The sequence below is a fragment of the Arachis hypogaea genome, chromosome 15, assembly GCF_003086295.3.
Source record: "Arachis hypogaea cultivar Tifrunner chromosome 15, arahy.Tifrunner.gnm2.J5K5, whole genome shotgun sequence".
Classification (NCBI taxonomy): Eukaryota; Viridiplantae; Streptophyta; class Magnoliopsida; order Fabales; family Fabaceae; genus Arachis; species Arachis hypogaea.
The window spans coordinates 15,391,530-15,407,224 of NC_092050.1; the positions used below are offsets into that span (position 1 = coordinate 15,391,530).

The 15,695-nt window shown below is 36.8% G+C and overlaps 2 protein-coding genes across 2 annotated transcripts; one reads left to right on the forward strand and one right to left on the reverse strand.

Moving 5' to 3' along the window:
* The first annotated feature begins 400 nt into the window (after nt 1–400).
* Nucleotides 401–5,804, forward strand: LOC112749624 (putative pentatricopeptide repeat-containing protein At5g47460). The gene has a single exon (XM_025797922.3). It carries the CDS (start codon nt 453–455, stop codon nt 2,241–2,243), a length of 1,791 nt encoding a protein of 596 aa, XP_025653707.1. The 5' UTR covers nt 401–452; the 3' UTR covers nt 2,244–5,804.
* LOC112749625 (metalloendoproteinase 1-MMP-like) lies at nt 4,390–5,632 on the reverse strand. The gene has a single exon (XM_025797923.3). The coding sequence runs from the start codon at nt 5,630–5,632 to the stop codon at nt 4,538–4,540; it is 1,095 nt and encodes a 364-aa protein (XP_025653708.1). The 3' UTR covers nt 4,390–4,537.
* Nucleotides 5,805–15,695: the final 9,891 nt, after the last annotated feature.

Sequence of the window (15,695 nt, forward strand, 5' to 3'; positions counted from 1 at the left end):
ATTTTATTATTTTATAATTCTCATCACTTTAAATTTTTTTATAATAATTAATAAACGAATATTAGAAGGTCAATACAATTTTTATTTTTAGTCAATAATTAATTAATAATATTTAAAAATATAGACTTAAAATATAGTATTAAATCGCTAGATTAAAAAAAATTAGACTGATGATTAGAAATAATAAATTTTGCTTTCACTTATTTTTTTTTCAATTAATGCATTATCAGGTGACATCTCAAATTTTTTATGTAACATGATATATAAATATAAAAAGAAATATAATTTAAAATTAAAAAATCCTTAAAAGATATAACTTGAAAAGAAAATATTTGATTATCCACAAAAACCATTGTCAAATACAGTAGGTTACTCCATAAATAATCAAATAGTATTTTTTCGGTCGCTTGCAAAATCTAGTACGTATAGCCTAGCATAGCAGAGAGAAAGTCATGCGAAGGTTTCTCTTCAATGTAGCAAGAAAATTCGAGAAGGCACATCATTCTCATGCATTTCCTTCAAACCTGGCATATAGCAGTAACACTAGTTTTGATCAAACTAATATTAGCATTGGACGTAGTAATTTCATGTGGGTAACTACCATCAATTCCCTTGTCCATGGTGAAACCAATACAGAGTTGGAGTTATGTGAAGCATCCAGAATGTTCAATTCTGGGACTAAACCAAATGAATATGCTCTTGCTAACCTAGTAAGAGTTACTACTGACCTAGGCTCCTACTCATTTGGACAACAGCTCCACGGTTACATTCTATGTTCGGGGCATTTTTCCCGCGTCTATGTCTCCGCCTCACTCATCAGATTCTACGTGAAAATGCACTTACTTGCTTATGCTCACAAGGTGTTTGATGAAACTCCTCAACCAAACGCTGTTTCTTGGAACACTTTGATTTCCGGTTATGTCCAAGCTGGCCAGTTTCTGAGAGCCTTGTGTTTGTTCAGGTGCTTAGGAAGGTCCGACGTTTGTGCTGACGCGTTCTCTTTTACGTCTGCTCTCGCTGCTTGCGGCCACCTGAGCCTGTTCATATTGGGAAGGTCAATTCATTCTGTGGTTGTCAAATTGGGCATGCTTGATGGCACTGTTGTTGCAAACTGCTTGATTGACATGTATGGTAAATGCGGGTTAGTTGAGGATGCTGTCTGGGTTTTCTCTGAGATTGTTGACAAGGACGTTATTTCTTGGAATTCAGTTATAGCAGCAACTGCAAACAACGGAAACATTCAACTTGCATACAGGTTTTTGCACCTTATGCCCAACCCTGATACCATTTCCTATAATGGGTTGATAAACGGCATTGCTCATGTGGGGAATATAGAAGATGCTGTTCAGATTTTGTTAACTATGCCAACTCCGAATTCATCTTCTTGGAACTCCATAATTACAGGGTTTGTTAATAGGAATCGAGCTAGAGAGGCTCTGGATATGTTCAGCAGAATGCACTCAAGAAACGTGCAGATGGATGAGTTTACATTTTCAATCATCTTAAATGGACTTGCTGGTATTGCAGCCTTAACGTGGGGAATGTTGATCCATTGTTGTGCTATGAAGTGTGGCTTAGATACATCTGTAGTGGTTGGAAGTGCACTAATTGATATGTACTCAAAATGTGGGCAAGTGAAGCGTGCCGAATCGATCTTCCATGAACTGCCTAACAGGAATCTGATAAGCTGGAACACTATGATGTATGGCTATGCCCGCAATGGTGATTCTGTACAGGTTATTGAACTCTTTAAGATGCTAAAAATGGAAGGAGATATAAAACCGGACAGCATCACATTTCTTAACCTTTTATCAGCATGTTCCCATAACCAAATTCCCATTGAAGTTGCTATTCATTACTTTGAATCTATGATAAACGACCATGGGATCACACCATCTGTTGAGCATTGTTGTTCAATGATACGGCTGATGGGTCAAAAAGGAGAGTTGTGGAGAGCAGAGAGGATGATACATGAACTTGGTTTTGAGTCTCAAGGTTTAGTTTGGAGGGCTTTGCTTGGTGCTTGTGGAACACAGAGAGATATACAAGTAGCAGAAACTGCAGGTGCTAAGGTGATTGAATTGGAGAGAGATGAAGATTACGTTTATGTGAAGTTGTCTAACATGTATGCATCTTTAGGAAGATGGGAAGATGTGGATGCAATTAGGGGTCTCATGAGTAAAAAACAAGTGTGCAAAGAAGCAGGTTCTAGTTGGATAGAAGTTGAGTCATGTAACACATGAATCCACATCACAGGAAGGTATCTTTCGGATTTTCAGAATAGTAAGGCTGTTTTACCCAGCCCTAAATATGGATATCTTTGTTCGGTGATCTAGAAGAAAAAGTTGAGTTTGTCTTCAAGTGGGGCTCCCGTAGGATGATTAATGAAAAAGCATAGCAAGAGTAAAGAAAATAAGGCATTGGAGGATGCAAGATGGTGTTTTAGGAATGACAATGCAAGAGCAGGAAATACAGTATAACTTCAATATTGAAAAAATTAATCTTGCTGGGTACCCAACTCACCATACTTTCTAATACAATCTCTCCCTTACGCTTTGTTATATAGATTAGAATCAACAAGATAAACAACTGGAAGATGAACGATCGTGCATTCAACTTAATTGAAAAAAGCACGTATAATATACAGAGAAGAACAAGATCAGTTGACTCTCTGCAGTTCTAGCTATGCCATATCGGTTTTTCTTACTTGAATAACTACAACTAATCTTACTTCAGCAACAAGCTTTAGTTTAAGGCACATAAGAAAGCCAAGACTAAACAAAACAACTGCAAGCAACAGAAATTCCTACACAATGGTTACTGTGTACGGCATTCTCATATATCAATCATTTACAGAACATGTAAGAGAACAGAAAATGTAAACCTAATCATATTGCTGAAGAGAATACCTAATCAACTACGTGCTTAGTACAAATTATGTTAGGGGCCTCGAAAGTTGCACGAGAGAGTACCCTGAAAACTTGACCGCGACCTTAGGCACGACGCAGCAGCGCCGTGTAGTGGCAACATCGATTCAAGGCATCCCAATTCCGCCGCAATTATGTTCCTGATTAAGAATGAGCGGCCAAGTTTGGAGGTGGATTTGGGGAGGGCTGATCTTGATAATCGACAACCAGCAACGCCTGATTTAACCGCCGATTTAATCAAAGAAAGTGTCGATGCTCTTTGTAACATTCTGCTGCACGATGATGCCATTGTCTTTCACAGTTTACGCAACTGACACCAATCTAAACCCCCTAGGCTCCTACTAGCGCAAACAAGGGTTCCGGTCAACATTTTTTGTCCAAAAAAAAGTTGGATCTAGTAGAATTAAATATTGGGCCTTTAATTAGACTATAGAGATCTTTCTTGTTTCTAAATTCTAATGTCCACTCTTCATGCGCAAGCTGCTAAAGGGACAAAAGAAGAACAATAATGGAAAGAAGACTTATTGGATTTCTACCAGTTTCAACATCAATAAATTATTAAAATTTGTCCCTTTTTTGTTTGTAGGCCTGAGTGTTTGCCCACCTCGCTATGATTGTGATTGACATTTCGGCGAAAACGTTTAATCTCTTCCCAACTTGGAATCAAGGAGTCTTGGATGGGAACGTTAGCTAACATGGATAGTTTCTTAGTATATCCATCCGTGTATATCCATCCGACAGGGATATATATCTTCAATTCCAGTTCCAGGAGATACCTCTAATCTATTTCTTCCATAGTCAGGTTACGCATGTACTCAGTCAATTTTATTCTATGTTCTATCCTCTCACGACAAGTTCCTTTTTATTTTTATTATTTTAAAATTTTCGTACGACCATAGTCTCGTTAAGTCATCATGTATTCCCTCAACCTTCTTCGCTATTTTCGCGGCTCTTGTTTTTTTGAAATGCGGTCTCAAATCCCAAAAAAAGGTCCATTTGCTTTACCAATTTCCATGTTAAAAGGTTATAACCTTTACTTCTTTTTTTTTTTTTTTTTTTTTTGAATTGAACAACAGGCTAAAAAAGGTCAGAGAAACAAATTACAGAGAATAATTCTATATATATATTTCTCCTTCCGTTTATAGATTTTATCCCAACTGATAAAGTGAGTCTTTCTTGTCTCGTATGTGCCATTGCAGATAAAATCTACCCAAAAATTTTGTCAACCATTAATTAGAATTTTGTAATTTGCATTATATGAGAATGAATAATTGCCAAAATAGATTTAGTAATATGATAGAGATAAAGTTCTAGTCTTCCAATCATTTAACCCATAATTGATGCAACCAATTATAAATTGAAATCTTGATTGAAAACCCTTTTTTGAAAAAGAAATATTCCAAGAATATTTAAATAAAAATGACACAACAATAACATGTACAAAATTACTAAGAAAGATGAATTGCAAAGGCTTAGCCCGTTGAATTTCTGTATCATTTGTATTTTGTATTGATTTTGCTTTTGGCAGGTTTTGTATCCTATCTTTACATACATATATTGACTAACCAAAGAATGGAATTCATGTATGAACGAGGAATTAAAAACAAAAATCATAGACGTAAAAATAATAAGAGGAACCCAAGAGCTAAAGTGAGGGTCCATTTAGAGAAGCAACTTTTTAGCCCTTCAGCGAAATTAGAGGAATTCTCAGACTGTAAGAGAGAACTAAATGAGAAATTGGGGTTAGAGCCATAAAGAGCTTGGACCCCTTCCACGTCATCAATTGTCAAGTCCACTTTCTTCTTCCTTGGGCTCAGGCTCGGGTACATTACCGCTTCTTTCACGGAAGAGTGACCTAACCCAAGCACGTGACCTATCTCGTGCGTTGCTACCGATTCTAAATCAACGGCCACCCTTGACTTATCCCGCTCAAAATCAACGGACCAAGATTCCGCCGCATCCAAGTGGAATCTCCCATTCTGAGGTGAGAACGCGTGCCCCAACACCCCCAATACTCCATCGAACGGTTCTCCGTCGCCGTGATCGCCGGAGTAGAATCCGATTTTGATGTCTGCCGCGTCGTACCACTCCGCCTCCTGGAAATTCACCGGAATCACCGTCGCCCACCTCGAAAACGCTCTCTGGAACACCGCTCTGATTACCGGCACGCTTAGCCGGTCGATCATGTTGTTCGGCGAGAAAGCGTACGTCAGAGTCATCGGAGAACCGCGGAGCCACCTGGGCTTCCCGTCGAAGTAAGCGTAGTGGCGTGTGGCATGTATCCTGTGGTGCGCAGCATCCGAAACACCGCACCTCGGGGCCACGATCGCGTGTATTGTTTCGGAGTCGAGTTTTCCAGTGACCGGCAAGCCCAACCGTTTCTGGTAAAGGAAGAGTGCGGACTCTAACTGCTTGTCGAATGTGTCAGTGAAATTCTGCGCCGTTTCCGGCAGAGTGAGGTACCCGAAACGGTGGAAGTACTCCTTCAGCTCCCATATGCCGCTGACTTGGCTGCCCCTCTCTGCGTGAAGGAACTTTGAGAATTCCTGCCACGTGGCAGTAGCGTTGTGAGTTTCGGCTGTTATTACGGTTACGGATTCGGATTCAGGAACCATCCTGGCGCCAAAGCAAGGGCGCGAATTAAAGACGGTTACATAATAGAAGAGGAAGAAGGTTAAGTGAAGGTAACCGAATAACGGAAGCATAACTGTTCTGTGTCTTCGGTTGACGGTTAATGATGTTGGGGTATGGGCCTCGTTTGTTGCAACGAAACAAACGAAAGAGCTCAGTTATGGTTTATGAAGCTTGAGAGTAAATGAAACCTCATTAGAGGGAAAAAATAATAGTTAATAAACAAATGGTAGGGTATTATCATAAGTTTGAATTTGGAATAATGGTATATATATGCGCATGAAGCTAGTCTTTGGTATGATCGAAGCAAAAGGAAAGTTTATTAGAACGATAAAGATAAGAAGATTCTGCCTTTTTTTATGAGAGATGCTGACTTTAGAAGTGTGAGTGGTGGGTAAACTACTGTTTCTGTTTATCTTTTGATTTTTTTAACTATATATTTTAAGTTGTACCGTTTGGGTTGGTTTTGTTTTTGCCTCTGATTTGTCTAAATGGAACTTGCAACGGGTTTGAAGTTTGAATCAGATACGGTTTGTTCAGGTTTAGTTGTTTGGTTGAGGAACTGTGTTAGTTGGTTGACCCAATTTGGTGGTGCTTCAGAGTTTTATTAACTTGTCACATAAGACAAAGTACTAAATATTGAAGATATATGTAGTCACGCGATGACATATTACATAATAATGCCGCTTATCTAAATTATATTTCTCCTCCTTTCTAGATAAGCCGTTAATTATATATGCTGCTTGATTGATCTTGTTATATTAATTAATTAATAATTAATATATGCTAGGGATGATCATGGCATGAATCACAACTTCGCTGAATCAAATTGTGTATTCTATTGGGTTGTTAATCATGATGGTGCGTGCTTATCAAGTTCAAGCGTTTATGAAGCTAACAAGAAAGTGATGCGGGAGAGTATGGTCAAAAAACGTACATTTTGATATTCAAGGCTCAAACAAGCACAAAGGAAAAAGACGAACATAACTAGTTTATGTCTAATCGTCAAGAGGTGGTTTTAATTGGATTTCCTGTCCTCATCGTTAACTATTCCTCTTATCTCTCGTTTTTATAGAACAATATATACTGAATACCAGTATTTTAATAAGAGGGGGATATTTTACATTATCATGAAATAAATAAATAAATAAACCAAGAAACAATAGAAATATGTCTATAGTTGGTTCAAAATGTATTCACTTGTAAGCACATATAGTAAATTTACTGAAACAAACAGATTATAGCACATGCATAAAGACCTGACTGAATTTGTTGAATGTTGTTCAAGTTTGTGTTAGGTATAGATGGAGAATCAAGAAGTTGAGAAGATGACCAAATTAGAAAAATAGAGATGGTTTAATATTTTGGTTTTTGCTTCTTGTGAATACTAGTTGAGCTAGTTCCTTTTTCTTGTTATACTAATATTATAATATAATTAATTAATCATAATAAGGACGGTTAATTAAGGTCCAAGTCATCGGAGGATTGCTTTCAATAGACTACGATTAGGTTATCCAGATGACGGGGTACCACTATATATCCTTTTAAATTGTTTCTCTCATTGTCATTCGTAATAAAGGGTCCTACATTTATTTATTTATTTTTCCCTCATCCTGGGGTGCTGTTGGCTTTTTGGAGCGTAATAATATTTTGTGTGTGATTATTTTTGTAACACTAATCGTTTATCAAAGTTGTTGCCATTGGCTTGAAGCCAGAATATACTTGGTGGCGGATTTGGTCCTTCACTTTTTGATGCCCGCATTGACTATATTAATCAAAGGCTTACTTTCTAATTTCTATTCAAAGGTTTTAACATTTTAGTCACAGCCATCGCATCTTCATACGTACACACATTCATTCACATTAGTCTGCAGTGCGACACAAATTGAATTACTTGATTTTCAACAGTGACATTTTCTCTTAGAAAATTATTAACTAGAACCTCACATACAGTTGCCTTTTGGGTAAAATTGTTAATTGAAAATTATTTATTAGGTAATTTAATATATTTAATTAAATTATTATTTAATAATTTTTATCTATTAATTTCATATAAAAATAACTGTATATGAATTTTCATTAAATTATCAATAATCATCACCATTTTTTACTGATTCTTGAACGTAGATACATTTATATACTTGACAAAATTTAAATATATTTTAATAATTTTAGTATTTAATAATTAAAGGTTATGTTTATATTTCTATTTACAGTTATATTATGTGTATATCAATTTCAACCATCAATTTCAGTTACATTATACAAGTACAAAAATTTAAAAATTGAAAAACAAATCCATATACACACTCCACTTCTCTCTCACCAATTTCAGTCGCACGCGTCAAAGTCACCTCCTCTTCCCCTCTCTCTCCAGCATAATTCTCTCAAAAAATCCACTACCATCTTTGTTATAGTTCTCTCCCACACTTCTTCAACTCATTTTTGCTACTTTTTTTCTCCATCTATAAAAATGAACATCATTTTGCTAATTATGGTTTTAGTCTGATTGAAACTTTAAACTAATTTAGGTTTAACATTGAAATTTGAATATTTTAGTATACAATTAAAGATTATTTGCTAATTTATACTTTTGACTTAGGAATAGAAAGATATTAAGGCATATGCTCCTATTCTATTATCGATTAAGAATGAATAAACGAATGATAGAGTAATTTAGTTTATGCACGCCACCTGTTTGATAGAATGTTTCGGTTAGTGATTCTTCTAATTAGGACTGGCACTCGCAGTTGCAAGCTTACACCTTCCTTAACCTCCCTTCATGTGATTGCCAGGGGTTTTTGCACCCATGATGAGGATGTTTTTAGGTTAGGATCGATCAACTTTTTTTTCCTTTAATTATGAAAGGTATCAGAGACTTAATAAAGTGTGGTTAAGAGAGAGAGAAAAGAGAAGGAAAAAACTAGAGAAGAAAGAGTTGAGTCATAGAAGATTAGAAAGATGTGTTGTACTTGTTACACTAAGACGAATTATACTTATACACATGTGAATGAGGTTCATGATTAGTGTGTGACTCTAACGGGTATAACAGCTCAGCTAATAAATCAACTAACTGAATGGTGCCAACTCACTAATTGCTAACTGTATCTAACTGGCGTACCTAACACTCCTCCTCAAACTAAGGAGTGGTTCTGCCACACAAAGTTTCAGTCTAAAGCTGAGGAATTGAGCTTGCAAAACTGGTTTGGTTAGAACATCCGCAATTTGATCTTGGGAAGGAATATGCACAACATGATATATTTGTTGTACCATTCTATGCCTAACAAAATGAAGGTCAATTTCAAAGTGTTTGGACCTATGATGGAGGATAGGATTTTTAGTCATCAACAATGTGCTTTAGTTATCGTAGTACAAGGTTGGAGCAGGACCTGATGGGAGGTGCACTTCATATAACAACTTTTGCAATCAAATAGTGTCAGTCATAGCATCAGTTAAGGCCCAAAACTCAGCTTCTGAACTTGATCGAGAAATTGCTCCTTGCTTGCGGCTCAACCAACATATAAGATTGGTTCCGAGAAAGACATAGTATCCTGTCATCCTGTGATCGACCTCTGATCATCCAAATCGGCAGCTCAATCCAAATCATTGAAGGCAATGATTCTGAATTCAGAATTTTTGTGCATCTGAAGACCCATTTTTGAAGTACCAGCCAGGTAGCGCATTATCCGTTTGTTGACAATCCAGTGCTGCTCATAGGGTGAATGCATATCTTGCGAGACTTATTCACTGCATAGGGGATGTCTGGCCGCATTATTGTGACATACTAGAGTCCGCCTACTATTGATCGATACAGTAAAGGATTGTCAACTAGAGTGTCCTCAACTGCTATGAGCTTTAAGCTACTCATCATTGGGGTCGGAGCTGGCTTGGCATCAAAGAGCTTTGCTCTCTTCAGGAGATCTTTGATGTACTTGGTCTGCCTTAGTGTCAGGGACTGATCTTTATGTTTTATAGCTTCAATACCTAAGAAAAAACTCATTTCTTCAAGATCTTTCAAAGTGAATACAGCATCAAGTTGATGAATTAGCTCATCGATGAATCAGCAGCATTAGTGCCAGTGACCAGTATATCATCAACATAGCTCAAAAGATAAATTGTAGAATTGAAGCAGTGACGCACAAACAAGCACATGTCAGAGATAGTGTTGGAGAAGCCAAACTTATTTAAAGTTCAACTGAGCTTGAGGAACCAAGCATGGGGGGACTATTTGGCCCATACAGAGCCTTTTCCAGCTTGCAAACAAGCCCAGTGCCAAGCGTGTAGCCATCAGGTTTAACCATATGCATTGTTTCAAACAAATCACATTAAGAAAGGCATTGTTGAAGTCAAATTGGCGCACTTTCCAGCCAAAGGTCAAAGCCACAAAGAGCACTATTCAAACAGTGGCGAGCTTGGCAGCCGGACTAAAGACTTGATCATAGTCTAGCCCTTTTCGCTGATGAAATTCCTTCACAACAAGTGTCTCTTTGTACTTTTGAACCCTCCCATCAGGTTGTCGCTTCACTCAAAAAACCTATTTGCACCGTATTGCCTCATGCGCCACTATATCTGGGACTAGCTTCCATGTTTTGTTCTTGAGGAGTGCTACAAATTCCTTATCCATAACAGCTTTCCAGTACGGTGAGGCGAGCACTTGAGCCATTGTTGTGGGCTCCTGCTATGTGAGATCAAGAACTTGTTCTTGTAGAAGTGAGACAAACACTCTTGGTTTGAAGATTCCTCCCTGGCTCTGAGTTGTCATAGAGTGCATATTTCTTGTTGCATCTTGTGCAGCAGCTTCAGAGTTCTCAGCTAACCCTGCAATACATGAGAAAAACACAGAAGTAGAGAGAGATAAATTGATATTAGCAGGTAATGAATAATTATTAACATGATTAATATTGGTAGGATCTGCAAAATTTTTTTGGGTTTGTGATTGATTCGGAAAGGTCTCTAGGGTGTGGATGACTCTACGGTTAATGGAGTACAAGTTGATGTTTGCATGATAGGTGTAGGGTCTTGAACTATTGTGATTGGAAGAGGTGAGGTGAGTGGTGCTGGAGCTATAGAGCAGTGTGGTAGTGGAGGCAGATTTGTCTTGATTAGAACTATGGTGACAGTTGTAAGGTTTGGGAGATGAGGGACAGAGCTGTGTCGAGGTTTGGGATCACTGATTTTGAAGAACATGGATTGGTAAAGGAACTCAGTTTCGTTAAACAACACATGCCTAGAGATGTATAACTTTCCACTTTTATCCAAGCACTTATATCCCTTGTTATGAGCTGAATATCCAAGGAAGAGGCACTTTTCAGAGTTAAAGCTAAACTTGTGAGGTTGGTAGTATCTTAGTTGGGAAAAGCAAGCACACCCAAACGTTCTAAGAAACTTGTAATAATATTCTTTATGGTGAAGTAACTCAAATAGGAACTTTTGAGAGGTGATTTGGGAAGGCAATAGGTTGATGAGATGAGCTACTGTCAGGAAGGTCTCATCCCAAAACTTGAGTGGCATGGCTTCCTGAGCTAGAAATGCAAGCCCAGTCTCTGTAACATGTTTGTATTTGCATTCTATTTGCCATTTAGCTAGTGTGTGTAAGAACAACTTAGTCTGTGAGCTATTCCATTTTGAAGAAGAAACTACATGAATTTTTGGGAGAAAAATTCTTTAGCATTATTATTTGGAGGGTTTTGAACTTATTTCCACTTTGGTTTTCCACCATTTACTTGTATTGAGTAAAGGCTTGATAAACATGTGCCTTGTTTTTAAAGCAAGTAAACACTTGTGAACATGGTTGCTGCATCAATGAATCAAATATGATACCTAAAGCTTAAGCTACTAATGGTAGGAGCTGGTCCCCACACATTTGAATACACAAGTTCCAGAGAGTTCTTATAAACTGTACTTGAATAAGAAAATGGAAGGTTATAATGCTTCCCTTGACAATAAGCATTACACAATGATTTAATCACCAAATTTGATTGTTTGTTAAATTTGCTAGTATCAACATTACACAATTCCATAACTCTCTTTACAACCTTACATTGGTTGTTGGATGTCCCAGCCTTCTATGCCATACATCATACAGTTCTCCAAACTTACACGCATCAGCTGCACTAATTCAATATCTCTATTATTGCCACTAGGGTTACTTTTATTTTGATGCTCAACATCAGAAATAAGAACTTCTACAACCTCATTTATTTCAATTGAGCTACTAGTATCTTAGTTCGCAACATCAGACTCACTGTGTTCTACAACTACACTATTCTCTAAACCAGCAACATTAGAAGTGCTTACAATGCGATTCGAAGCTCTTAAACTTTGTGAGTTTTGAGTATGCACTTTATCAAGACTAGGTTGTTGCGCACAATTTATTGATGCAGCCTTTGCAATGATACCAATGTTATTAAACTGATAGAGTCCTCCCTAAGAGAGCCTTCAAGCAGTATTTTCCTAGTCGCCTAAGATTTCACAAAGCAGTCAAAGGGATGAAATTCGAAGAATACATGGTTGTCACGGGCAAACTTAGCTACATTAATAAGGTTCTTGGTTATTAAAGGTACAAAGAGCAAGTTTAGCAATTTGAAATAGGATGAGGGGTGAGACTCAGAAAATAAAGAAGATTTACCAATACCTCTTATGTTCATACCTTGTCCATTACCTATGAATACCTTATTTGTGCCTTCATACTCTGAGCCTGTGATGAGGTTGTTGCTGTCAAACGTGAGGTGGTGAGAAGTACTAGTATCTAAGTATCAGGCTCAATCTGTCAGAGAGGTTGAAGGTAGAGCAGCAACAAGGAGAGCTCTAGCTTGTTGTTCCTATTGTGATTGTGGTTGATGGAAGGAAATAGAGGGAGATACTGGTGAGTGTGAAGTTGTGCCTTGTAAATTTGGATTGGAGAAATTCTGGTTGAATCTGTGGTAGCATTTTCAGACTGTGACCGAGCCTTCTGCATAGTTGACACTGGATACGAGCTCCATAAAAGTTAGATATACCACCTCTGAAGCCTCTTCCTCTAAATCTGCCTCTGAAATTCCGACCTCTTGCCTAATAGCCTTGTTGTTCCAGATAGCTTTTTGTCCTTGATAAACCATTATTGGATCTGTCTTAGAATCAGACTTTTGTGACAAATTCATCACCTGAATAGCTTCTAGTTTCACCTTCTTGAACCGCTCAACTAATTCTTTTTGACTCACAAGTAGTGCCTCCACTTCACTTTCAGTGATAGTTTTGGCTCTTGATGAGATCATGGTGATGAATGCACTATATTCTTCAGCGAAACCTTGTGTTACTGATTCTACAAATTTTTCATTGGAGGGTGGCATTCCTAATGTTGAGAGAGCGTTGGATATCTTTTTTATTTTTGTCAAGTATTCATAAACTAAGCTTTACAACTTTACGATTTTCACTTGCATATTTGATTGCTTGACCTTCGACTTCATTCTTTTAGCAAAATAATCATCTAATTTGTACCAGATCTGACATGCAAATTCACAATCTACTAATAAACTAGTAAAATCTGGATCTATTGAGGTGAAGAATCACAACACGAGAAATTGATCATCCTCTTCTCATTATAGAAATTCTTTTATTTCAATTTCAACAAGTTTGTGTCAATCAAATTCATACTGTACCGAAATTTTTCTCGCACTGAGGCGATTTTTGAGACCGTTCGACTTCACAAACACTAGGGCTTGGTGGTAAGATATATAATTAAGAAATAGTTAAAATTTACTGAAATATCAGTGTACTAGTATACTTGAAAGATATATATATATATATATGTGTGTGTGTGTGTAAAATTGAAATTGAATAGTGTATAATAAAATAATATAATATAATCTTTTATATGAAAGTTATACAAATAAATTTAATACATATAATCATATAGATAAGATGTGATTAAGTTTAAAAGTTCATAAAAAAATTACATGATTTTTTAAAATATTAAGTTACATGACTTTTGATTTTAAATAATGGTCATTCATACAAAATTTAACGATTAAAATTTGCTTGTTTCTTTTTTTTTTTTTTGGTGACTAAAATTTGCTTGTTTCATTCTCATATAACTGTTACTCTGAAAACCAATTTCAATTTCAAAGCAACAACAAGCAAAAAATCATGAGTATTTTGTTGGTTATGATTTGTGATTTATTGGTTTATATTAAGCATTATAGTTTGATCTGTGATATACAATATTAGCTTAAACATTTTTAGAAAAATTAACTTTTTATATATTTAATTTCAATGAAACTTTAAAGTAGTAATTGAGCATTTATTAATAACATTTAACAAAAACCTTATTTTGTTTATTACACGACAATATATTCATTCACTATTGTCAGATTTCATCAGATCATACGAATTTCGACGGAAATATATTACCATTGAATTTTGTATCAGATATAATCAATATTAGTTAGGAGACCATAAAAATAAATATTGACAAATATATTCTTAGAATATGATATTTTTTCTGTTAAAAAATTTGATGGTAATAGTTGTGTTTCTAGTAGTGTTATGTACTGTCGATTTTGTAGAGATTCTATTCTATTTTTATAATCTTCCGATAATATTTGGAGGGAAACAAAAATGAAATAGTGCGTTTTTTATTGTTGGATTTATTGGCAGATTTTTTCGACGGTAAAGCCAATTAGTAAAACGATGTATTTTGGTGACCCGCAAAATTTTGCCGTCAGAAAAGTCCGACAGTAAATTCGACGGTAACTGAAACGTAAATTCAAAATGCAAACCCTCTTTCTCTTCATTCAGATTCACTCACTCTCTCACTAAACCACCAAAACCACCATCTCATTCCCTCTACGTTCCCTCTCCTCAAAACCACCATCTGTCGCCGCTGACACCGCCACCACCACAGCCCCCTTTTTGTCACCGTTAGCCCACCCACCCCCAAGACCCCTTCGTTCTTCTTCTTCTCCCTCTTCTCTCCATGACACTTCACCGTTAACCTTCTCCGTTCTCCGAACCGCCGCGCACAACAGAGCCACCACCGCCGCTCTGCAGCTTCGACTCTCTGGTATATGCTCGTCACCACCGCTGCCTAGCTTCTCCTCTTTGAATCAATTCTGCCTCTGTAATAATAAGTAATAGATTCAATTGTGAATATTAAAAATAGAAGCTTGTATGCTTAATATTGGTGCATGTTGAAATTCAATTAGATTATACTTTATTTTGTTAATTGAAATCTCTATATTAGGCTAAAATATTTTGTTGTAAATTGAAAAAATTGCCAAGCTGTCTATTTTAACAGATCCAAAAATGATTGAGAAATTAAGTTATATTGAAGCATATGTTGCTTAATAAGGATGCATATTTAAAAAAGAAAACTAGTTTAACATGTTCTTCTGTTTGATAAAAGTGAAGATGGGTGTTTATGTCTGGTTGTTTATATCCAACTATTTTTCTTTTAATAGATTATATTGAATGAGACATTATCCTAACAGATTTTGTTAGTAGAGTGAAAAGAACTTTGTTTTCTATTTAATTGTTTTTTTTTTCCTATGAAAACCTGGTTAGATGATGTATATGAGGAGTATGGAGACTGTGTTTTTATATGTGTTTGAAGATGGCTGAATTTGAGTTTATGAATATGCTGAGGTTTTGTTGATTGTTGAATTGGTTTTTCTTATTTTGATTTTGAATTTGAACTTTGAATTTTAACTTTGAAAAGTGTTTTGATTATTGAATTGAATTGCTAAATATTATTGCTGGAGTTGTTTGACATTGTTTGAAAGATATTGATTGACTGTGTTACGGCTGATTTTGATACATGCAGACATGACGACTAGAAGAGGTGCTGCGGATTAGGCTGCCAGTCGTGGTCGCACCGTGGCTGAGATAGACTGAGGGTTTCCTCCGGTACCCCCGGGACTTTTGGATCCTCTCCCTTTACTATGACCACCCCAGTCACGTCACAGGTTGCGGGTTTAGCGAACCAGCTGTTCCTCATAGTCCCTAACTCAAACTACGTGCCACCATCCACGACGATAATGCCGCATCCTGCCACTCAGCAGTCCGCATCCACGGCGACGCCAAGTCCAGCGATGGATGTCGCAGCCCCGGAGTCCACCCACGGCAGTGAGACAGTAACTGATGCTCCTTCATCACCTACCA

Bases quoted from the DNA above. Each gene is read 5' to 3' on its own strand.
- LOC112749624 (XM_025797922.3), top strand. From the start codon at position 453: ATGCGAAGGTTTCTCTTCAATGTAGCAAGAAAATTCGAGAAGGCACAT.
- LOC112749625 (XM_025797923.3), bottom strand. From the start codon at position 5,632: ATGCTTCCGTTATTCGGTTACCTTCACTTAACCTTCTTCCTCTTCTAT.